This window comes from Choristoneura fumiferana, chromosome 18 (genome assembly GCF_025370935.1).
Source record: "Choristoneura fumiferana chromosome 18, NRCan_CFum_1, whole genome shotgun sequence".
NCBI lineage: Eukaryota > Metazoa > Arthropoda > Insecta > Lepidoptera > Tortricidae > Choristoneura > Choristoneura fumiferana.
Genome location: NC_133489.1, coordinates 9,826,144 through 9,850,682, shown reverse-complemented (window position 1 = coordinate 9,850,682; position 24,539 = coordinate 9,826,144). Strand labels below are relative to the sequence as shown.

Here is a 24,539-nt window from a genome sequence, read left to right as displayed (position 1 = left end):
TGGCCACAAATAAACATATGCGTTTAAATGACTGCAAAATTATGACAGCTGCATCTTTTATAGTTAGTCCTAAAATGGTATATGTATTACAGTTTTGGCCAAAAAGTATTAGCACCTTATAGAAAAATCCACAAAATATGTGCATTCAAATTTTATATAACATTTACAAATTATACACAATAAATGGCATGCTGATTCGGAAACCAAACCTGTAATAAAAAATGTACAACCCTTTTTTTTCGGTTCTGGTTCGCTTACATCGAACTTGAACACATACACCAGTAAAAAAATAATTGTATTTGCTTCGTGCAAGAAAAAACATGCATATTATAAGTACCTACCTAGGTGCATAGCATAGTATAAGTTGCTCATCGTAAGTTAATTTTGTACAATTGCCTAGAAAATCGTCACTGGAGTGAAGTTAAGGTCGCCGAACATTTAAATATACCCAGATCAGCAGTAAAAAGAATTTCAGGATAAAAAACCGACGAATAAGATCAAGGCTAAGCAGCCTTAATCCTAACATGTCCGAGCGAAAACTCGCCGACAAATTGAATACCAGCAAGTCTACGGTCGAACGAGTTAAGGAGTGTGCACTGTGCAGGGCTGAAATAGTATACAAGGTCCAGATAGTACCAGATCAAAATCCCGAAAAACAGAGAACTGCCAGGACACAGGCCAGAAAATTATATACAACTTGTTTACAAAAAAATTACTGCAACGTAATGGACGATGAAACATAATGTGGTGGCTGATTTTAATCAGATTCCTGGGCAAGAATATTTTGTTGCTAACAATAGGGACAATGTCAAAGAAAAATACAAACACAATATGGCCAGCAAATATCCACAAAAATATATGATTTGGCAGGCTATCTGCACGTATGGATTAAAAAGTGAGAAGTTCATAACGACGGGAACAATAAATGGGGAAATTTACGTAAGGGAGTGTCTTGAGAAACATTTGTTGCCTCTATTACGACAGCACAACACATCTGTATTATTTTGGCCAGATTTGGCCACCAGCTATTATGGGAAAATAGGCACAAAGTTTTCTTCGGACCAAAATGTGTAGATACATAGTACCAAAATAGCCAAACCTACCCAGTTGTCCTAAACTTCGCCTAATTTAACGTTACTGGGCTCACATGAAGAGGCATTTAAAGAACAGTAAAACCCATAAGTCCATGTTCATGAAGAGGAAGAAAGCTAAGTCCGAAAATTCTGGCATAGATGAATATGTTTGTCTATTTTTGCGTAGATATTAGTAATTATATCATTTTTGATACATTTAAAATAAAAAAATATTAAAACTATTGGGTTGTCTTTCATATTGATATTAATATGATCTGCTACTTACATTTTTTCTGGACCACTTCTTATATTTACTAATAATTTGTAAATGTTATATACAATTTAGATGCACATATTATGTGGATTTATATTTTTATAGGGTGCTAATACTTTTGGCCAAGGCTGTATCATGCGACGTTAGTAGTAAATAAAAAAAGAACGGATAGTACATAGAGTAGAACTCATTAGCCTGGAGTGAACATTATTATTAGACAACCAAGAGAGTGAGAAGTTTGAGTTAGGTACGATTCCGTAGTAAGAGTACGCTCGAACAAATATTGAATCATGACCCTGGGTGGAACCTTTTAATAATCAATTTCACTATGATTTCCTTGAAATAATGATGAGATGTCAAACATGACATTAGTAGCACAAAGGTTCTACCCTGGGTCATGATTCAATTTGTTCGACTGTACACTACACAACCTTTGCCGTACCGTTATCACTGACGTCGCGTAAAAAAATAAGCAATCCGGTGGGAAAAGACGGTTAATGCGGTGCAAGTGCAACACCACTCGTATAGCTAAATTCAGCCCGTGCAAAAGCGGCCAGTTGAAGCCGGGTGCGTTGATCAAGTAGTCAGGGCTCATTCGCCTCCACCCGGCCGCTCCGACACCCCTTGCTAGTCTTGTCACGTGTTCGCTTATAAACAGGTCTATCCATCGATTACGATGCCATTTACCGCTCTAGCTTTAATTGACCAATAGTAGTATCGTCTCTACCGCATATCTTGACTGGTGTAATTTGTGAACAGGCTCTGACAACTAACACGCGCAATCCTTCATTAAGTTATAATATAATGCATGCTCATGTTTAACGTGTAAATTGCAACGTTGATTTGCGTTGCTAGTCCTCTTTAGGATGTTATCGTGAGTTATTAACGCTGTTATCGCGGAAGGTCGACCCAGCTGATGTTCACCTTCGGCGCTATTATGTACATACTCAGTAGTTTGTCCTAGCGAGACTAGTCAAGTCTGTATGTATTTGATGCAGCACTTTTGTTGCATCTGTGTTTTTTATTTTAGTAACAATTTTAGTAGGTACCTGCTTATTAATTCCCTCAAGACAATCTGCATCCTTAAGTATTTTTAAAAATAGATTTTTGAGTTAAAATGTAAAAAATATGCGAATTGCCAAATATGCAGGCAGGAATGCAGGATGAAGACATAAATCTGAAAACGCCTCGCTGAGTCTCATGTCCATTTTGCCTCACTTCATAATGTTATCTGTCTTGTATTGTATTTTTGGTTTTGATGGTGAATAAAAATTTCTATTATTATTATTTATTATTATAAATAAATCAAAACTTCGATAGCTATCACTACAACCACGCTTCTGCTCATTACTGATCACAGGATTTTTTGGAAAATTGCTAGTGAAAATAAGATTTTAGTGTTATTACTATTAGATATCTATAACCATTTTCTGCTAGGGTAAGCATGCAACTATTTCGAATTCTGAAATTGATGGTATGCATTTGCTATTTGAATGCATTCAAAATACTGTAGATAAAAGGAGTACCAAAAATCTGAATAAAGGTTCGACTTAGGGTATCTAGGGCATGTTTTGTTTGTTGAACTAGATAATAGATAGAGAACCAAAGTATGAGGTGGAGATATTGTATTAAAATGTTCAATGTTGGTATATCTATCAGGCGGAAAGTTATTTTGTTAATTAATCAATCAACACCGAAATGGTTAGAACTGAAGTCACGTTTAAATAATTAAAAACGTCATCTATTGACGCAGAGTGATTTAAATAAGTGGCAACTTTGTCAACTGGCTACTCTGTCAGTTCTACTGTTGGCATGCCTAGTGGCGTCGCGTGGCGGAAACATCTTCAATGTCACCTTCATCTATTTACAGGCTTCCCACATTTGTATTTCCACGTACATTACGCATAGTTCGTTACTGTTCTTTTGAATATTTCTACCAGTTATTTGCACTTAATATTGGGTCTACAACTTCTTTAAGAGCCTTGTTCTTCTTGGCTATAATCCCATACATGAATGTGATTAAAGTTGCAGCATTTTGACTATATTTATTAGTAACCTATCTACACATTATGAGCGGGTGCCCACTTCAAAGCAAGAGTATCCCTGTATAAAAAAGTCTTGTTGGATGTATTTTGTTTTATTCTCCCGTACAAGGAAGTGAGACCTCGATGATGGGCGAAAATAGTCAGCAACATTAAACAAGACAGCAACAAGAAACAACAAACACGCCGCCGTTCGCCTATAGCCATGCGAAACGATGCGGTGAATGTGGGGCAGTGAGGGGCGTCCGCGGGGCTTGGCGCGCGGGGCAGGGGAGACACGAGGGCCAAGATGGCGGCGGCGACGCAGCGATCGATGTCCGCTGCAGACGCCGCGCGAGGCTAACTCTATTTATACACGCTGCACATACCATTTCTCATCGTGACATGGAAGTTCTACTTATAGTCCAAAACGGAGATTTGCATAGATCTTAGGAGTTAGGATTAGGGCACTGTTATTGAATACCAATAAATTCCACATGAGCATAGCAACATTCCGGAATGAGGAACACGCATGCTGAGAATGTAATATAATATATATGCAGCAGCTCTCGCTACACTTGATAACATGAGATATCTAACAGTATAAATATGTAATTAAATACATATCAAGTAGTATGTTATGTATACTTTGTTTGTTTGTTGTATGTACTTCTAACATAACATGTCAGATCAAATGATACTTACTATCGTTAGCTAGGTACTTAGATTTGAATTTAGGTAAGTAGACAGTTTTTGTAACTAATTAGTACAGGAAATACCGAGGTGGGGATGGTGCCTGACATAACTAGTTTCACAAAAGTGATGCACCTGTTGATTAAACGATATCACTTTTACTTTCCACAAACCGGTAATTCTCTTATTTGACGGGGTAAAACTAAAGTCTTAAAGCCGTATTTTCGTTTGACATTATATATTGTAATTATTTAGCGTTTGCCTGCAGCGTCTATAATAACTTAATAACCTTAGATACCTATTTTAATTCTAGAAAATGGGCCAAACCACAACTAAATAGTAGTTCTAAGAGCTTCATTTTAGATACTATAATGGCTTCCTTCATAAAAGATAGACTTAACTACGCCCTCTAGTCTGACACAGTATTTTTTACCTGTTAAGTTGAAGTTAACCGCGCCGAAACAGTTATTATCTTCAGCATATTCCTTAGTCGGCGACTTAGCTGTCGATCTTCAAGTTTAGTGACCTTATTGCGCAGAAAGTTCGTACAGTAATCGGTTGAAAATCTTCGTCATGCTTAGGTACCTGTGCTCAAACAAACGTATGAATATTAATGTAGAGTTACGCTTTGTATGTTTATGAAGGCACGCTGTCCGATGCTGTTTTGTTGGCGGGATAAACTAGTAATAAATCGAATTAAAAATAATAATGTAGCGATATCGATAGACTTGATTTCGTTGTGGGCCGAGTGTGGGGGCGATGACCGCAATATTGAGCGAACGCGAATGTCTCACGTAGTGTTAATGACCTTTTTTTTTGGCTGCGCCATTGTAACTTTAGCTTAGCCAGAGATTTGCTTGTTACAAAATTCTTCGTTTTGTTGCTCTTGAAGATGATAAATTGGTAATTTAGATGTAATGATAGTTCGTATAGTAATGGCACGTTCTATTATCTATTAAGGAGTTATTTAATAAATATTGAATTAACAGCTTATTTAGTTTTAAAAGTCGTTTATGTTTTGGTTTTAAGCGCCTAGGCTAGACTTATTCGTACAAGTGGATTTGACAAAATACACATCATTTAATGACAATATGGACCGTTTCACTTCACTGAAATAGTAATTTTAATTTGAACATATTGTTCTTAATTGGGATGTCCCAATTTTTGACAACATATAATAAATCGAAACCCATTTGGAGAAATAGGCTTTGTTAAGCGTTATCAGAAATCAGATTAAAAAAATGTGATAAACTGAATGAAATAAACAAAATTTAAGTAATGACCCTCATTTGACCCCTGCAGTGTCCCGTCACAAAAGCAATTATAAAGCAGGTCTACACTCTTAAGCAAATTGACAGTTTGAAATGTTGTTGTCCCGCTTATAATACCAAAGAGTGACAAAGATAGAACTTTAATCACATGATGCGCACCCGGCTTTAAACAGGTGTCATTTATCGTAAAGTCCGATATGTATACTAGTATTTCCAAAGTATTTATACAAATTAGATTATTAAATTACTACGTTACAAGTAAATACAATAGAATTAAAATCTGATATTAAAAAAAAAATCTATTTACTATCACACCATTAAACGAACAGGAATAATCGAAGCTAAAAGAAGAGAAATAAATAAAACTATTGGTCATGGTTAATTTAGGACTCTGAGGGGCTGTTTCACCATCCATTGATTAGCGTTAACTGGCGGTTAGGTGTGCTGCCGTTAGAATAGACGGAGACGGTATCACATTTAACCGTCGGTTAACCCTAATCAATAGATGGTGAAACAGGCCCTAAGCCGTGCTTGAATTATTGTCAAATTGTAATGCCACAGATTATGTTATGTACCACCTGAATTTTTCCAGGCAATGGAACATGGCTGTCTCACTGTGACGTCATCCAGCGTATTTCGTAAAAAAATATTTAAAAATTTAATACTCATCTAAATTCATAATCAATGAAAATGGTATCTTAAAATATCCTATTCTTTCCAAAAATAAAATAAAAACTATAGGTTATTTTTTTTGGTGCATCCCAATTCTTCAAATCAATCATTTATTTAATAAAAGGTATTATACAGGTGACAAAAAGATTAATGTTCTCCACTTTTTGCCGTTTGAGGCGTACAATTATATAGAAAGGGTTGCACAAAGGACAACCACAAACAAGATAATTAAAGATAAAAATAAGTGAAAGCCTAATAAATAAAAATATGCACATTAATAGTAATTAAAGAAATGAAATTATCAATGTCATTTAAGTCGTTTTGTTCAAAATAATAATAATAATAAGAATAGTATATAAAATTACTGAAACTAAAATAATCACATTAAACTACAATAACATCCAATGAATCCCAAATTCATGAAAAAAGACTAATTTCATTCGAATATGTTTGAATTGCATGCAAATATAATGGAAATTTATTTTAATTTAGTCTTATTTTAATTAAAAAAAAAGAGACTTAATTATGAACTGAGACATTACTAGTTACGAGAAGTACACATACAACTGTTTTGAAGATCCCCACTACGGTGTCAAAATAACCTGGCTCATTTTAAAGTGGCAAGAAATATCTAAATGTACCTCCCGGATAGTTTTAGTGGTATAACGTCAGACACAACCAAAAATACAATCGAGCACTAGCAGATTTAAATACGTCTAGTTGGATCATGTGTGTTGTAAAATCTGTTCATAACACCTACTTTACTTACTACCGCATTTCTGGTTCGATGTATATTTATTTACCTGCATTCAATGTCTATAACCTTATTTAGTTGGCAACGTATAGTGATGATTTGATGTGAGAGCCGCTTTCTAATTTTTATCGGTAAAGAGTGACGCAATTCTTAGCGTCAACGCCAACCATATAGAATGAGCCATTTGGGCAACGGCCCTTCGAGCACCTACCTACATGCCTACAGTTCTGGTTGCGTCACTACTAGCGACGCGTTACCGTCAAACTATTCTGGTATTAAACAAACGGCTAGTTCAACTTACATAACGTAGATTCAAATACACTTCCTTACTACTTACCCATGCGGTGGAAGTAACACTGCACAAGTTTAACATCTTTACTAATATTATAAATGAGAAAGTGAGTATGTTTGTTTGTTTGTTACGCTTTCCGCCTGTAGTACTCAACTGATCGTGAAAAAAAAAAACTTGTATGAGGATAATTTGTAACTGAAAAGGACATAATATAGTTTTTATCCCGGAAAATTGAATAGTTTCTGCGGGTGAACGATAAACGAATTCTTCGCAGAAAAAGCCGCTGGCAAGCTAGTGTGCTAGTGTGTGTAGGAATATACATTAATAAACAATTTACTATACTCTTAACGTTATCCCACTAATCCCACTAAAAACGCGAAAGTTTGTATGGATGGATGTTTGTTTGGATGTATGTTCGTTACTCTTTAACGCAAAAAATACTGAACTGATTTCCATGAAATTTGACATACAGGATAGGGATAAAAACGCTAAATAATAACCGCTGGGCTTAGAATCACGAAATTTGGTATGTAGGTAACTGGATATCTGAAATAACATATAGGCTACTTTTTATCCCGATATTCCCATGGAATAGGGATAATATCTCGAAATAACAACCGCTGGATTTAGAGTATTTAAATTTTGGATAGTTGTTCTTGACACAACCTCAAATGAAGACCACGATCTAAATTTTGGGAATTCCCTGAGGAATTTTGTAAAATCACGGAATTTCAATTGTAACTACTAGAACGAATAGTTTAGGCGTGCGAAGCTGCGGGTAAACTCTAGTAGTATATAACGGAGGTTCCATGCCATGCAATTTGTTAGCTGTGTTAATGGAGTATATTTTTTGATTTCATAGTGTATTTAGAGAAACAAAATATTGATCAGTTAAGAATATAAAAAAATACTTTTCGAACATGGATAAATGTAATAAAAAAAAACTAAAAAAATAATGTTTTTGAGTAATGAATGATACACTAAATAATATAATTTCCTACCATAAAATTCTGTTGACCTTGCTGCAAAGAAACTTACTTACTACCAAAGTCATATTTTTAACCGACTTCAAAATAGGAGAAGGTTATCGATTCGGCTGTGTTTTTTTTTGTTTGTTACCTCAGAACTCCGTCATTTATGAACCGATTTGATTTTTTTTTGTGTTCACGTAGGAATGTCTTCAATTAGGTACCATACGCACCAAATCAGGATCTGATGATTGGATCTTAAGGAAATCGAAGGAACTCTTCAAATGTTGTAGGGACAACTATAGTAAATTGGATATATTTAGTAGTAACTCGTGCATTTGCTTTTGAAAATCATCATTTGGTAAAGTGGAACTGATGATGATGACCACAGTTGACCATCGGAGTTACTACTCAATAACAAGTATTTCACGGGTTGAATTTTAATTACTTTGACACAGTTGCTAGGCAATTTATTCTCCTCGTAATGCATATAGTAAAACGGATGGCGAAGCACCAGGACTCCTCAATAATGAACGTCTCTGCATCAGAAAAAGCAATCTTTCGTAAAAGGTGACGAGCAGTTCATATTAAACTATTGTATCTTAGATTATATACACTAACTAAAAGCGTGAAAAAAAAATTGTAACAAAAAATTAAACCGACAACCAAAAACCATGAAAATAATTTTCTACCTGTCTGAAGTCGGTCGGTGCCTCAGCACAAGCCAGCAGGAGAGATTGAAGCCCAATATAAAGTGCGTAGGTGAGGTAGATGAGGTAGAGACTATAGGTCCACTCCTGCTGGCTCGTGCTGAGGCACCGACCGACTTCAGAGTTTCAGACTGGTAGAAAATTATTTTCATGGTTTTTTGTAGTCGGTTCAATTTTTTGTTACACAATTTTTTTATCTACATATTATTATAATAATTATTCAGAGAACAAACCTTGTCGAAGTGAGCTCAAGTATCAAATATCATCACATGATAAGATTGTTTTCGGTAAAAAACTATTTATATGTACTCCTAAAGTAGTCTGCTTTTGAATATATCCTTAATTAGGACCCTTAATAAAGACTGAGACTGCATAGAGTAGGCACGGATTCGGATTATTCCAGTTAAATATTGAGGTCCCGCGGAAGAGTCCAATAACTGCCGACGCTTCTGCTCGGATGTAACGTGCATGACTCCCGTGGGTTGACGTAAGTCCTCAGTTTATTTAGACTCATTTTGAACAAATCAGACTAGCATAAAACCTAGAAAGGTCCAAGATCTCAAGTTTCAGATGGTCTAACTAATAAATAAACTGTTATACAATATAGGTAAGAGTCCTCCACTGCTGAATGAAAATGCCCGCGGAACGTAAACAAACAAAGAATATCGCAAGGCCGCGCGCCCACCGACCGCGCCGCCCGGGCGGTGGGAGGAAGGAACCTACCGCGACTATACGCCCGCAGCGCTTATGGAGGCCGTTATTGATTTTCCTCAGCCCTGGCTAAATATAGTACATACCTATCTATTTTGCGACTTCACCAATTTACGCCTAATTATTTAACAGTTTCTCGAGGTTTTGTAAACAATCGCTTGTTCTCACCTTATGAATAACGATGTCGGACGGTATTGAACAAATAGCATCAGCACCGGACATGTAGCATTATTATGAGTATGATAGTATACCTACATTCGCGAATTCTATGAAATTGGCTCAATAAAAGCAACTTGTATAACTTGTCGTTTAAGAATCGCTGGTACCTATTATGTATAATATTACTGTACCTATCCTGTTAGTTAAATAGGGTGAGTGAGCAATCTTGGCATTAAATAGCACTCGCTGCGACTAAATCAACTGTCCTACTGGCCCCGCCTGAACTGGGGTCACGATCGCTTATGTAGGTGTAGATATGAGCCTTTTGCGCCTGTCGATTTAGAGATGTATAATGCAACACTAACTTCTACGTTACGAAGAAATCGATTTATTTTTGTCAGGGTCATGTCATGTCTTTATTATAATACTTGAATTACAAATACAAGACAGTAAAACACGTGGTTAGTATGCATTAGTCTCATTGTGTTTTTTTGTTCTTTCTGAAATGTTAATGACCTGTGTCAATATATTAAACCCGTACGTAAACGCACGAATCGTATCACAATGATTAATAAGATACTGCATAACCTTGGAGCATTCAAGGCAATCTTCATTGCTCTTTAAAGAATTATATTGGCCCAGACAGGTTTATAACGTCACAATATCAATGTCAAGGCGGTGTAATTATTTTTTCAGAGGAATTACTTTATTAGCTCTTTAGTTTGCTTATTAGATTCTGTCATTTACCTGTAATATATGTAGGGAATCTTAACCATTAAAAGTCATAGTCAAAATATCTTTATTCAATTTAGGCTATTACAAGCACTTATGAGTGTCAAAAAAAAACTACCACCGGTTCGGAAAAACCGCTGTTGAAAAGAATCCAGCAAGAAACTCAACGAGGTATTTTTCTTATTATACATATAAAAAAAGGACAGCGGACATCGCACGGACTAAACCACTGGCGCTAGAGACTTGAAATTTAGACGATGTATTCCTTGAGGATCATAGAGGTCCACCAAGAAAACCATTTCTAAAATTGCCGCGTTATAGAGAGGTAGCCAATTTTTAATGCTTCCGAGGGAACAATGCGTGCGTAAGCTAGTAAATTAATCAATCTAAGAGAACTGCTTGTATCTCCGGGAAATTACAGACATTTTTTAATAACCTTGACGAAATTTTGTCATCCTTATTGTCATTGGTCATTAGTCCCAGTTTTTTCATATTTGGTGTTTCTGTTTCAGGAGAAGGGCACGTCATTACCAGTCCAGCGCCTGAACAAATATCCATCGCGGGGCCTGCTGAAACATATCCTCCAACAGACGTATAACCAAGCCGTCGCCGACCCGGACAAGCTCAATCAATACGAACCCTTCTCACCTGAGGTCACTAATCTTTGTCAATACGCTATACAATGTAGATACAGTTCATTTTCATGAAACTACCTTTGATTATTTATGAAGACTATTTGAATGTATTTGTGTTCTCAGATTTTTGGTTATTATAATGGATTGAATGAAATTAATTTAAGTTTAAATACTTTTAAATAAATGTTATAATTTCTAATATTTTTCGTATTTCAAGAGATACCAAAAATACTATTACGTGAAATATCTCAAAGTTATAGTACAGTCAAAGATATCGACACGACCAAAGTTGCAAAAATATGTATACACGGCCTTAATGTTAAGTGCATAAAGACGTGCATACATATTTTTGCAACTTTGGCCATATGTGCAAGTTAACTTAGTTCTAATGTACATACATCCAGCTATACATTTAAATAATCATTTGTGCTTCCCTTTCTTGCTTTTTTTCAACCTCTGGGCAAAGATCTCTTCTCAGACTGATCAGTGATAATTGGCTTAAAGGGTCAGTTCAGGTTATTGCCGTTATAATAATCGCGCGAAAACATAAAAAAGTCTATCTTCTGCGTCACTCCACGTTTTTAAAATCTAAATCATCTGAACACGTCATAAAAGGAACGGTACTTGGTTCTAATAAATGACATTGCTAATTTTTGACAGGTGTATGGCGAGACGTCATTCGAGCTGATCGCACAGATGATTGACCAGATTGACATAACGTCTGAAGATGTGTTCGTGGACCTGGGCTCGGGAGTGGGGCAGGTTGTGCTTCAGATGGCGGCCGCAACGCCCTGTCGTATTTGCTTCGGCGTGGAAAAAGCAGAAGTGCCGAGCAAATACGCCGAGGTGCGTACATTTTAATATCATAAGCTTATTATTCATGCGTTGATGTATTTCGAATCCTCGACGACAGTCGCAGATCATCGCAGAGTCGTAGATAGATAGACTTAGTCGAATCTCACGCACAAGTAAATTGTTTGGAGTAAACAGATGCAGTAAATATAAAAATAATCTGAATTATTCGGAAGCACCCTAATGCAATTTACCTTATTCAAGTTTTCAATCATATTTTTACAAATATTACAAATTTTCGCTTAATTTGCCTCACGGTGATCGTTTTTAACCCTCGACGCAAAAACAGGGGCGTTATAAGTTTGACCGCTATGTGTGTGTCTGTCTGTGGCACCGTAGCTCTTAAACGGGTGAAAAGATTTGAAAGCAGGTTTTCTGGCGATGGTCCTTAGACATGTTTTATCAAAATCGGTTCAGCCGTTTTTGAGATATTGAATTTGAAGTGACAATGTCGGGGGTTTTCCAACTTTTTGTTGGTTAGGTTATGATTATGAGTCATATATTTTTAATTTTTTATTCCATCATAACTTATCTTTTCTGTTTACTAATTTCAGAGCATGGATTCAAATTTTAAGATGTGGATGAAGTGGTATGGCAAAAAGTTCGGAGAGTATAAATTAATAAAGGGCGACTTTTTGATGGACGAACATAGAGAAAAGATTAACGCTGCGACGATAGTCTTCGTTAACAACTTCGCCTTCGGTCCGCACGTCGACCACCAGTTGAAAGAAAGATTCGCTGATTTGAAGGACGGAGCAAAGATAGTCTCGTCGAAGAGTTTCTGTCCGCTGAACTTTAGGATAACGGACAGGAATCTTAGCGACATCGGGACCATCATGCACGTCAGAGTGATGTCGCCGCTGAAGGGATCCGTCTCCTGGACTGGGAAACCCGTCTCTTACTATTTACACGTTATAGATAGGACCAAATTGGAGAGATATTTTCAAAGACTGAAAAATCCGAAACTCAAGGTCAGCAAAAGGGTCTGTTTCCAATCACATAATATTTCTACATAGTTTATTATTTTATTTTAGTCTTTATGTATTGTTTCGTTTCTTTAATCAACCTTATTTACTTATTAGTTACGTATAGTGCATCATATTTACCATTATTACTATAAATTTTATTAAATAAATTAAGTTTATTCATTTGGATTTACATTTTGTTATTACCTTGAACAAATATTTTCTGCATACACAAACCTATGATGCACTTATATTTGTAAACTTGTTCATCATACAGAATAATTCAATACTGTATATATTTTTGAATACTATTTTATTTTACTACCTCATTCTTTATGCAGTTTGTAAGTATAAACTAGAATTCGTTTAATGTGGTTATGGTGATCATAGAGTCTGATGGTGCTGGTTCGATTCCCGCCAAGGTCAAAGGATTTTCTGACTGGTGGAATATCGCTAGATGGTGTCAGAATCTTGACATCCGTGTAAAGCTACAGTCATGCTTGCGATTGGTTCTATTAGTCATAAACCAACTAACCTTTACTCGCATACCCGTGGCTTCCCACGCGTAAACCATAAAGTCTAGAAGTTGCAATAAAATTCTAGGATTTCGCAAACTACCGTGGAAATTCCCAAAAAGTACACTGAGGATTTCATTAAACTTAAATTACGTTGCTTAAAAAACACCCTCGCCAAATTTCATGTCTAATCCTATCTGTTAAAATTTTGAGAGTTTATCACGATTTCGTGGGAATATCGTAAGAAAAGTAGCGAACATGTTATTCTAGGGGTACATATGTCAAAATTGAAAGCGCCTACTAGCCTGTCACAGAAACTCATTGCTTGTAATAAAATGTTGAATAGTTTTCACTCTTGTACAATACAAATTTGATAAAGAATATCTAATACAAATCTGGATAACCGATAAGTGATGAGAGATGAGAGATGTTGATGTTCCATAAATCATGTTCTATTCTATAGGGAAAAATAATCTCGAAACAACAAGAGAGCAGAGATATTACGACATATCACATGTTTTTAAAAGCATGTTTAGTAAAAGCATATTTTTTTAAAGTCGTAAAAGGAGTACTTCAAAACCTGGTATGATTTTGGAGCTGAGATGGCAACAAAGGCGAAAAATGTCACGAAGTGTAAAGAGCAGGGTAAAAAAGATGAAAAAATATAAGATATCACGCGATTTATTGGCGCCACCTAATAATGTCCTGCTACTCATATCTAAACGTGAGAAAATACAGTTAACTAGCGATTACTCGCTACTCCCTGGGTCTCAAACTATCACCATACCAAATTTCATCTAAATATATTCAGAAATTTTAGTGTGAAGAGGTAACAGACAGACAAATAAAGTTACTGTCGCATTTATAATATTAGCAAGCACAAGATTTAATTTTTCATCACTGAGGGTTAAGTATAAACTGCTATTTATATGCAACCACAATATATGTAAAATATATAATAATTGCATATTTGTAAAAAAAGCATGAGGCCCTTTCCTTTCTTAATTCACTGGAGGTTGAAAGTTCACAGTGCTGGCACAAAATAAACATGGTCTTTTAGTGTGTTGTGTATATGTTATACTCTGTCACTGAGTTTGCAAAAGTGGTAAAAATATTCAAAAATACCTTAATGTTTTTGACAGATGACACTCAGACTAGGAACTAGAAGCGTTTAATTAAAGCCTTTCGGTATACTCAGTTTGTTCTCAGCAAATATCACCTTCCATAAAGAATGTAGAGTAGTTTTCAAGCTCATCAAATTACAATTAAACTTCTGCAGTCGATAAACAGTTGTTTGGGTCTTAAACCCGATTTTATTAGCTCTTGACTCTCAACAGACAAGTTAAAAAATAGTACCTGAGCAACTGGATAACAAGCGTTTTCGCAGAGATAAGAACAAACTAAATCGATTTTTCATCCCCGAAAACCCCTACATACCAAATTTAATCGAAATCGTTGGAGTCGTTTCTGAGATCCCCGAAATATATATAAATATAAATTATACGTTTAAAGGTAGATAGATAATTAGCTTCATGTGAAACAGCAGCACAATGTCAGTCACACTCAAGTGTCTTCTCACTTTTGCTATGACTAAGTAGTAAACAACTATTAAACTAGTGTTGGGATTTTATATACATTTGATGCTGACTTTACCCCCAATATTTACTAGTTGTACCATCGGATTGAGTTGTCTCCTCTTGCAGGGCGCCGGCAACTGCGACGAAGGCGAGACCTCCGGCAAACGGAACCTGAGTGCGCCTCCCACGCGCCAGCCAACTCCTGATCTGCTCAATGGAAACAGCAACCACAGCACCATATCTATGCCTGAGCGGAGGCGGAAAGTCACCCGACCGAGGGCTGTCCGGTGAGATTTACTTCTTTACCTAGTTGGCAGCGGGGGTTTCAAGTTTCAAGTAAAATCTCTGAGTAGAGATAGATTATAACATTCATTGTCCATCGCTTTTTAATTAGTTCAATAGCCATGAAATCTATAGCTACTTTGATGATTTTACTCGTATTGTGTAATCCTGGTTTAAGTTGGTCTCTTTTATACCGGTATAATAACAAAAGTCGGTACAGTTGAACAAAGTGAATCATGACCCAGGGTGGAACCTTTATAATAAATTTCACTATGATTTCCTTGTCAAAAGTATAAGAGGTCAACATGACATTAGTAGCACAAAGGTTCCACCCTGATGTTCGAAGTGATCCATGGGAACAGTAACCGCGACAGCCTCCATTAAAAAAGATATCAAGCAATGTACGAGTATCTGTGGTGTACCGTGTGTATTCCGTCCGGGCCGGGCCGCGGCGGCCCTAATGATGGCTAGCTATACATATAGAGATTGTTTTGTGTTAAAAATAGTCTTAAATATATCGTAGGCACACGATTAGAAATATGAAACTAATCATTTAATTTTCTAATTATTACTTATTCAATCATTTTTACCGTCACGCCGCTCCGTTGCCCATTTAGGGTTAGCGATAACTTCGTGTTGATGTGGACAGGTCCTGGCTACATACCCACTGCGCTGCTAACAGCACGGTTTTAGTGCGCCGTCTCATTCTGAAGCGATACTTTGAAAAGGGACGGCGCGCTAAAACCACGCGGATAACTGCATAGTGCGTACTTGCATTTAGTATTCCTAACCGGACGTTGATATTTCAGAGGCGAGAACGGACGAACGCGGGCGCGCGCGGCGGCTGCAAAGCGTCGCGTGGCCGCGCGGCGCTCCAGCGACGACAGCGACGAGGAGTCCAGCGGCACCGACGACGCGCCGCCCGGTCCCGCACCCGCGCCGCGCGAGTGGGGTGCGCCCTGGGCCTCCAGCTCCGACTCCAGTAACTATATCATAATATGGCATTCGTTTTATTGGCTCAATGTAATTTGGTATGCAGAATCTCTGAAATAACACTTAAGCAACTTTTTACACCGATATTTCCACGGGATCGGGACGGACGCCTATAAAATCCCGAAATGTCAACCGCTAAGTCTACAGACTTGATATTTTGCACGGATGTTGATGAATTGAAGACCTCAATGTAATTCCTGGTATTTCATATTACCCATAAGAATTTAATGATATCCCATAATTTCAAATCCACTACCACAACACAGGTTCACGTGATCGAAATCGTGGATAAAGGCTAATCCCACTCATATTATAATGCGAAAGTTTGTAAGTCTGTTTGTTTGTTTGCTTGTTTGTTTGTTACTTCATCACGTCTAAACCATTGAACCGTTTTAGATGAAATTCGGTATACACATAGATTGAGTCCCGGAGATGGACATAGGATAGTTTTATGCCGAAAAATTGCATAGTTCCCGCGGAATAGCAATAAAAACTAATTCTACGCGGACGGAGTCGGGGGTAACGGCTAGTTTGTTTATAAAATACTAACTAATACCCGCGACTCCGTCTACGAAGTATTTGTTTATCCGCTATCCCGTTAAAACGAAATTCATCGTGATAAAATTACTTATTTTTTGTAGTCTTAACTACTTCAAACCATATTTTAAGCCGCTTACTATGCGGCTGATCGTGCGGTATCAGCGCGCCGTCCCTTTTTAAAGTATCGTTTGAGAAAGAGACGGCGCGCTGAAACCGCGCGGTTAGCCGCATAGTGCGCACGTGGCCTAAGGATCACATTGCTTTGCGTAGACCGCAGCCGTCGCACGGGCAACAAGCGCAGCGCGAGCGCCGGCGGCGCGGGCGGCGCGCGGCGACGCTCGGCGCGCAACAACAAGCGGCGCCGCGCCGCGCCCGCCGCCATCGCCGGCTTGGATCTACTGCATTCTACTACTCTCGCCTCTACATTGCACAATGGAACGGTTAGTCACCAAGCGGATACTATTTGTATTACACGTATCCTACAGGGGTACCTAATGTTTTGGCGACAAACTTTTGGCTGCGTTTCGCAGAAAACATTTGTTTCAATAAAAGATTCGCAGATTGATCAAGTCGCCGATGAGTTGTTACGCATAGTAGCTTTTCGCAGTTCAACGTTACGCACCCGATTCAGCTGTCATACGAGTTGGCAGTAATGCGTCACACTTTAGATTTATACAGAATATTTACCTAAATATTGTGTTCTTTTTAGTGCAAAATTAAAATTAGGTTCATTTAAAATTCCAAGTTAAGTTGGATGAGACGATTTCTCACAATTATATTTGTTTTCTCACAAATATGATGGGCTCACGGGCGTTATAGGAATTACGAAATTGGACTCGGAAAGCCGTCAGTCTTCGACTTATAATAGAGTGTATTCCTTTACATAATTAGTTTATTTTGTTGCACATCATACATAGCAGGCGCTACAATTTGGTATAATTACATGTGCCTTGTGCCTGTTATAATAATCTCGTTCTTAGTGTTTTATTTACCGCCCTTAAGACTTAATGTACTTGTTCATTTTCGTATCATGTAAAGTTGTCAGGAAACGTGTGTTCTATAATCCACAACCCGGCCCTGTTGTTATGTGTGTGCAGGTGACGGCGCCGCCGCCGGGCTGCGTGGGCCAGCGTCTGTCGGCGCTGGGCGCGCTGCAGCCCGAGCGGCTGCACTCGGAGCTGGACATCCCGCGCGCGCCGCACGCGCCCTACAGCCTGCAGCTGCTGCTCGACATGTTCAAGGACCAGTACCTCGCGTTCATACAGCGCATGAACGAGCCAGACTTCGCCAAGCAGATCAGGCAACAGATCGACAAGGAAAAGGTATTTCAATGGCGTCACTTTCGTAATCACTTTTTTTTTCGGTCCTGTACTGCTACCAGATAACTGGAATCTTTATCAGAACCTTTCTGCAAATGTGTCTATAAAAGTGATTTGAAACTAACGCTCGAAAATTTAGTTGTCCGCTACGCGAGTGAACACTAGTACTTGTTTTAGTTTGTTTATTCGTCTTTAACTAAGCTTTCTCAAAAATATAAGAAAATTTTGAAAGTAAAAGGGGTATAAAATGTCTCTGGGATTGTTTATCTGAGTGGTCAATCAGCATGTGGCCAAGCTCACGTTGTTGATCTAGGTAACTCAGTAATCTGGCGCAAAAATAAATGTATATATTTTTTTTCTGACAAATGGTGAAATATGTTGCCAATCCCTTTTTTTTTTAATTTACCGCCATCCCTTGCTGCCAAAATTCGATGGTCAGACTGTAACAATTTCTCTTCATTACTCAGGAGCGTAACCAGAAACTGAAGTCGCGCGCATCGCAGCTCGACAAGCAGATCAACGTACTAATAAGCGACAGCGTGGCGCTGCTGAAGGCGCGCATGACCGAGCTCGGCATCCACGCCAGTAACACCGTGGACCTGCTGGCGCGCGCCAAGGAGATCGTCGGCCGGCACAAGGAGCTGCAGAGCAAGGCCAGCAAGCTACAGGCGCAGGTAACTGACAAGCGACAGCGTGCCGCGACTGGAGCTCGGCATCCACGCCAGCAACGCTGTGGATCCTAGTACGGGAACAAAAGAGGCACGGTAATTGGACTGGTGCACAGAAGAGATTATTATATACAGGATGTTTGGTACCTACGTGCAAAGCTTTAAAGAGGTAATAGCCGAGGTATATTTGAACATTTTTAGCCATATATGTCTTAGCCGATATTTGTTTTTTTTTTAATTGAAAATTTAGAAATTTTAGGAAAATACCCAGAATGTGATAGTCACGAGTCAATATTGCCCCAATTAGCTTTAATTTGTAAACAAAAACTTTTATTTCTGATAGTTAAATCTGTATTGGACCAAATAAAATAATTTTTAAGTGTCTTTCTTGCCACAAAAACAAAATGGAGGCATTTGAAAGTACTAAAAATGTCTTAGGTTGGAACAGTCTTTTTTTCTGAGCCATAAAAAAAAGCAAACAAAATAAAGTAAAAAACCAAACTATATAATAGCCGAGGTATTTTGATCATTTTTAGCCATATATGTTTTAGCCGAAATTAGTTTTTTTTTTAATTGAACATTTTTAATAAGTGAACAACTGAAAATGGATAACTTTATACAGGGTGTTTGGTAGCTACGTGCAAAGCTTTAAGGGGGTGATAAAAATATATTTTCTGACGCTATTTCAACGCAAAAGTAACTAATATTGTGTTTAAATATATACAAAACTTTGTGGTAAAGGTGATAAAAAGTTTGATATTCTTTGTTGTTGGATTCAACAGAAAGTTTCGATTTACTTAGTTACAAAATTACGATTTTTTCCTCACAAGATTTCGTGACGTTTTCTTGACGTCAAGAAATTTTGGATGTTTTATGCAGTTTATGTTTTACGATCTCGTCCTTGGTGTTAATAATTTTTCGTGACGGGACAACTTTTTGTGAAATGCTCATGAATGCGAACAGCCGTCATCCTATTTTCAGATCTGAGCACTTAGTCTAATTAGTAATTACCTTGTCGCTTTTGTACGAAAAAAAGTTAAACGGCAATTGGACTGGTACACAAATGAGTAAGAGTGACTACAATGAGGTGGATGATTTTTATTTTATTTATTTATTTATTCTACCTCTTGATACCTACTCAAAAGCCTGCGAAGAAATTCAGGTATGAGTGTTAAGTTCCCTAAATGCATTAGGTTTATTGTTTCAGGTGAACAACATAGAATCCGAGCAAGCTATGCTTGTTAAACAGAGGACGTTTGAAATAACAGAAAAGTACCGCCAGCTCGGCCACATACCGCCTGACGCAGAGATCACGCAAAACATGGCGCACGACTGCATACTCAAGGAGATATCCGCCACGCTAGCGCACCGGAAGCGTTTGCACGCCCAAGTCGGCCATCTCCAGAGCGAGATCATACAGATGGAGCGAGCGAGCGAGCACCAGAAGGCGCCGCCCTCCGTCCCCGTCGCCACAGTCAAACCGCACACCGTCAACTCTAAGCCACGGAAATCGCGTGAACACCGCTCACGCTCGCAAGAGTGGCCCGACGTGCCGGACATGGGTAAAATAGAGGAGCAGAACCCCGAGCTGCTCGCGCAGAAGATACTAGAAACGGGGCGTCAGATCGAAGCCGGCAAAAACAAGCCCAACGTCATAGTGAACGGGTACTTGCGCGAGCCAGAGCGGCATAAGGCGGCGCCCGTGCACCGCGCGCCGCCGCAGCCGCCGCCTGCACACCGGCTGCACTCGCCGCACAAGCCGCAAAAGCCTCTCAACGTCGTCGGGAAGGTGCAGGAGTCGCCCAAAGTTATCAACTTCGAGGACCGTCTCAAGAGTATCATCACGTCCGTGCTTAACGAGGATCAGGTATGTATGATTTATTTACAGTTAATATGGAATGTCGTGGGGATGCCATTCAGTAATTAAAGTCGCTATGGTTTGAATTTCAAACCACCGCGCACTGTATTGAAATTGATGATTTGATGACCTAGTGGTGTGATAAGGGTAACAAATTAATAAATATCATAATAATATATGTATTTAGCCGTATTGAGCGAGTCTAATAATAATTAATTGAGAAATTTCCGCTAAATTTAGCAGCTAAAAGGTTTTTTACATTATTCACAAATTGGATCCGCATCGACTTTACATAAAGTTTTTATTCCAGGAGCAGCGTAAAGCTTCGCGACAACCGACGCCAAACCACGCGTACACTAACGGTTACGTGCGGCAGCCAGGGCAGCCGCATCCGCACCAACCGCACCCGCAGCCGCCGCCTCAGCCGCCGCCCGGCCAGCACTACAGCGCGCGTGCGGCTGGTGGGGCCGCGTTCCCGCGCTCGCGCGACTACCGCCGCGAGCGCTACTCGCACGCGCAGTACGAGCGCCGCCCGCATCTCGACCGCCCCGATCTACGCCACGGACAGCCAGACTACACGCAGGTAAATATACTACTCTGCTCAGTCAACCTATAAGTCTGTAGCTAGACGCGGTCACCGTGTAAAGCCCCCCTGTACACATTGATCCCTTACAGGCCGTTGTCGGTTGTCGCCATTGTGAGCACTGGGCAATGCTGCGTGATGGTGGATAATTGACAGTAGGCCATGGCACATCATCATGGTAGATCATGGCACGCAATGGCGATATAGCTATATGGCCGCGTACATGCCTAATTGTGTACTGGGGTGAAGTGCGCAACATAACACCAGTTTGAAAATCCGAGGCCAAATTGCCTAGCACGCTTCTATTGCCATATTGTTTATTCTCTTTGACAGATATAAATGGTGATTGCAATTAACATGGGGCGCGTGTTAGACAATAAAGTCTTATTGCCACAAGTTCGACTAATTTTACATTGTTGCTTCAAGAATGCTGGCCTTAAAAACCAGTAACTACGCTATTAGCTGTAACAATCATGCCACGCTCACTATTCATCATATGCTATGTTGCAATTCCTATCGAAAATTAAGAAAGCAAATCATGAATAGTGTGGTTATAGGCTCGATTTAAAAACCCAAAAGGGCACGCAGGTATCGCCAGCGAAGCTAGCATTGCGACGTCACTTGTCGCAGGAACGCCTGGCTTCGCCCGCTGCGGGCGGCGGCGGCGGAGGGGCGGGGGGTGGTGGGGGCGGGGCCAGCACACGCACCATCGGCGACCTCGTTAACGGCGAGATCGAGCGCACGCTGGAGATCTCCAACCAGAGCATAATCAACGCCGCCGTGCACATGAGCGCGCGCTACCAGGACCCGCCGCATCAGCCGCATCAGACACATCAGACGCATCAGACGCATCAGCCGCATCCGCAGCAGCACCCGCAGCACCAACAGCATCAGCCGCTCGAAGGTAAACCTGAACCTCCTACTAAACACATCCATATGTATGATCATTATTGATCAAATCTAGGAGCGGTACCACATTTAGAAAGGATTGTTCTCATTTGGTTCCGGACTCACTGTAGAACGTTCTCGCAGTATACAGTCTATTTGATATAGGAATGGACAGAAGGAAAATAGGCTCTTTATAATGCACACTTTAAGAAGTCATTTAATAAATTGATTTTTTTTTGTATACGGTTAAAACTAAATACGCTATTTGACAACTCCTGAATTTGCCATATCTTAATATTATTATGAAAATATAGATATACAGACAGTGTTTAGCGAAGAGAAAACTTAAATCGGTTGAAAATTGGATATAAAGTGAATTTTTCAAAAATCTATATACCCTGTCTTTTTCTCAAACGCTTTTCTCTATGCAGCAAGTATGGCGGTACTGGCGTGTGACGTCACATGCCAGTATGTCTTTCTCTGTCTAATCTTGAATTTCAAACCTTCATAACTTTGTTATTTGTAAAGGTAGCTTAAAAAATGTTTCTTTATTCGATAACAGGCATCTACACAATTTATAAAACATATACAAATTAGTCAAATATCGTATTCTAATTAAAATATCGAAGACGTCAATATTAGTTTCAATTATTCATTAACTAACTGATGCCCGCGACTCCGTTCACGTAGGATTCGTTTGTTGCTATCCCGCGGGAACTATGCAATTTTCGGGGATAAAAACTTTTCTATGCCCTTCCCCAGAACTTGTACTATCTGTATACCGGATTTAACTTAAATCGGTTCAGCGGTTAAGACGTAAAGCGGTAGGTAACAAACAAACATACAGACTTACAAACTCTCCCAGTTATAAATCACCATCCACCTTCCCAGCCTATATACGTCCCACTGCTGGGCACAGGCCTCCTCTCAGAACAAGAGGGATTTTTTCATATGATAATTTTAAAACAATAAAATAAACTTTTTCTAGTTTGTTAAAAACAGAAACGTCTTCCTATAAAATACCTAAAGTGGCAGAGATAAAGAACACACTGCTAGAAACGAAACTTTTATAAAAATTGTTAAGTCAAGAAATATTCTGTACATTATTTATAGTTTTTAATCGCCAGTTTGTATCAAAATGTGATGGCCTTTAATCAATTTATACGAATAGTTAATTTTTCACAAAATTTGATGAAATTTAGAATGGAAAAAAGCTTGAACTTCATAGCAGAAACTACGAGTAGAATATTTTTAAACAGGGATTGAGAGCGGATGTGTCCACGAAATTCGGTTATTAAATTATATAAATCGAATTAATATTATTTATCAAATTACATATTAATATTGTTTTTCTATAAGTACCTACATTACGTATTAATCTACTTACAAAGTAAAGAAAATTATGACTTCATCTTATTACTGCTTTTAATAATCATCATCATCATCATCATTATTACGACTTCACAAAAAATGTTTAGGACCCCTTCTTCTGTGACCTTCTAGAGTCCAATGTTATCCTGAATGGACTATAGGTAGATTAATTCACGATGACGCGTGCCGTGGTTCTTATTACAATGTCATTAATGGCTAATTTTGACAAAATCACGCGTCTTCGTGGATGGCACTGGGTATAAGTTTCTACAGAAAATCTTCCAAAACTAGGGCCGAAATCGAAACTGGATTTGTAATCATTTGTGCGCCAATAGGTAGCAATCGGCCACCCGCGCATCTGCTATTTTTTCGTGATTATTCATTCTAACAAACTTACTTAGTGGCTCCGAAGCGGTAACGTTTCGTGTGCTCTGCCTACCCCATTTGGGAATACAGGCGTGATGTTTGTGTTTGTACAAACTTAATTTGTTAGAGCTATCAAACCATCAATTTACCGAATAATCACTACGAACACAAATATTAATATTACATACATTGCAATGAACACAAGTTAAAATAATACTAGAATAACCCTCTAACAACGCTCAGAAGTAAATATTTCCTTGTAAGTATTAATTAGTACATTTTTACTACGACAGGTTTAGCGGCATGCCTGCAAGCGCGCGTGCTCGCGTCGGAGTACTGGCGCGGGCGCAACGGCGGCGGCGGTGGCGGCGGCGGCGGCGGCGGCGGCGAAGAGGGCGCGGGCCGCCGCTCGCCCGCCGACCCGCACTCCAACACGTCCACGCCGCTCGTCGACGAACTGCCCGACGGCGCCAGACCGCCAGGTGCGTAGGCTTACTTGCTTACTCGCTGTTAAGCTCCTCTATTATTTTGCTGTGCAGGTTGCCTGGTTACTCCTAATACTGTATTATCTTTCGACGCGAATCCTTTAGATGGTGTCTCTTAGCCATTATCGCAAACTATCCTGTGTCGCTACAATGTGATTTATTTCTGTGATGCCGTTGCTGTTGGTTACACAATAAAATGAACAGAGACGGCGTATTACATATCTGCCCCATAAGATAACAGGAACTCAACAGGGAGTGGTGAAACAGGAAAACACTGATTGACTAGGCCAGATATTTTAAAGTTGATTTGCA

At 39.0% G+C, this 24,539-nt stretch overlaps 1 protein-coding gene across 5 annotated transcripts in view; it reads left to right on the top strand.

The window, feature by feature from the left end:
* Nucleotides 1-24,539, top strand: part of gpp (DOT1 like histone lysine methyltransferase grappa) — a 45,437-nt gene that overhangs the window by 16,475 nt on the left and 4,423 nt on the right. For 3 of the 5 annotated variants that reach the window (XM_074102264.1, XM_074102263.1, XM_074102267.1), the window contains exons 4-15: nucleotides 10,843-10,983; nucleotides 11,626-11,811; nucleotides 12,372-12,800; nucleotides 15,001-15,161; nucleotides 15,966-16,138; nucleotides 16,960-17,129; nucleotides 17,787-18,011; nucleotides 18,476-18,682; nucleotides 19,884-20,543; nucleotides 20,845-21,117; nucleotides 21,697-22,021; nucleotides 24,036-24,224. In XM_074102264.1, coding sequence (XP_073958365.1) covers nucleotides 10,843-10,983; nucleotides 11,626-11,811; nucleotides 12,372-12,800; nucleotides 15,001-15,161; nucleotides 15,966-16,138; nucleotides 16,960-17,129; nucleotides 17,787-18,011; nucleotides 18,476-18,682; nucleotides 19,884-20,543; nucleotides 20,845-21,117; nucleotides 21,697-22,021; nucleotides 24,036-24,224 — 3,139 coding nt within the window. The remainder of the gene's footprint in view (nucleotides 1-10,842; nucleotides 10,984-11,625; nucleotides 11,812-12,371; nucleotides 12,801-15,000; nucleotides 15,162-15,965; nucleotides 16,139-16,959; nucleotides 17,130-17,786; nucleotides 18,012-18,475; nucleotides 18,683-19,883; nucleotides 20,544-20,844; nucleotides 21,118-21,696; nucleotides 22,022-24,035; nucleotides 24,225-24,539) is intronic. The other 2 variants (XM_074102266.1, XM_074102265.1) reach the window with 2 other exon arrangements.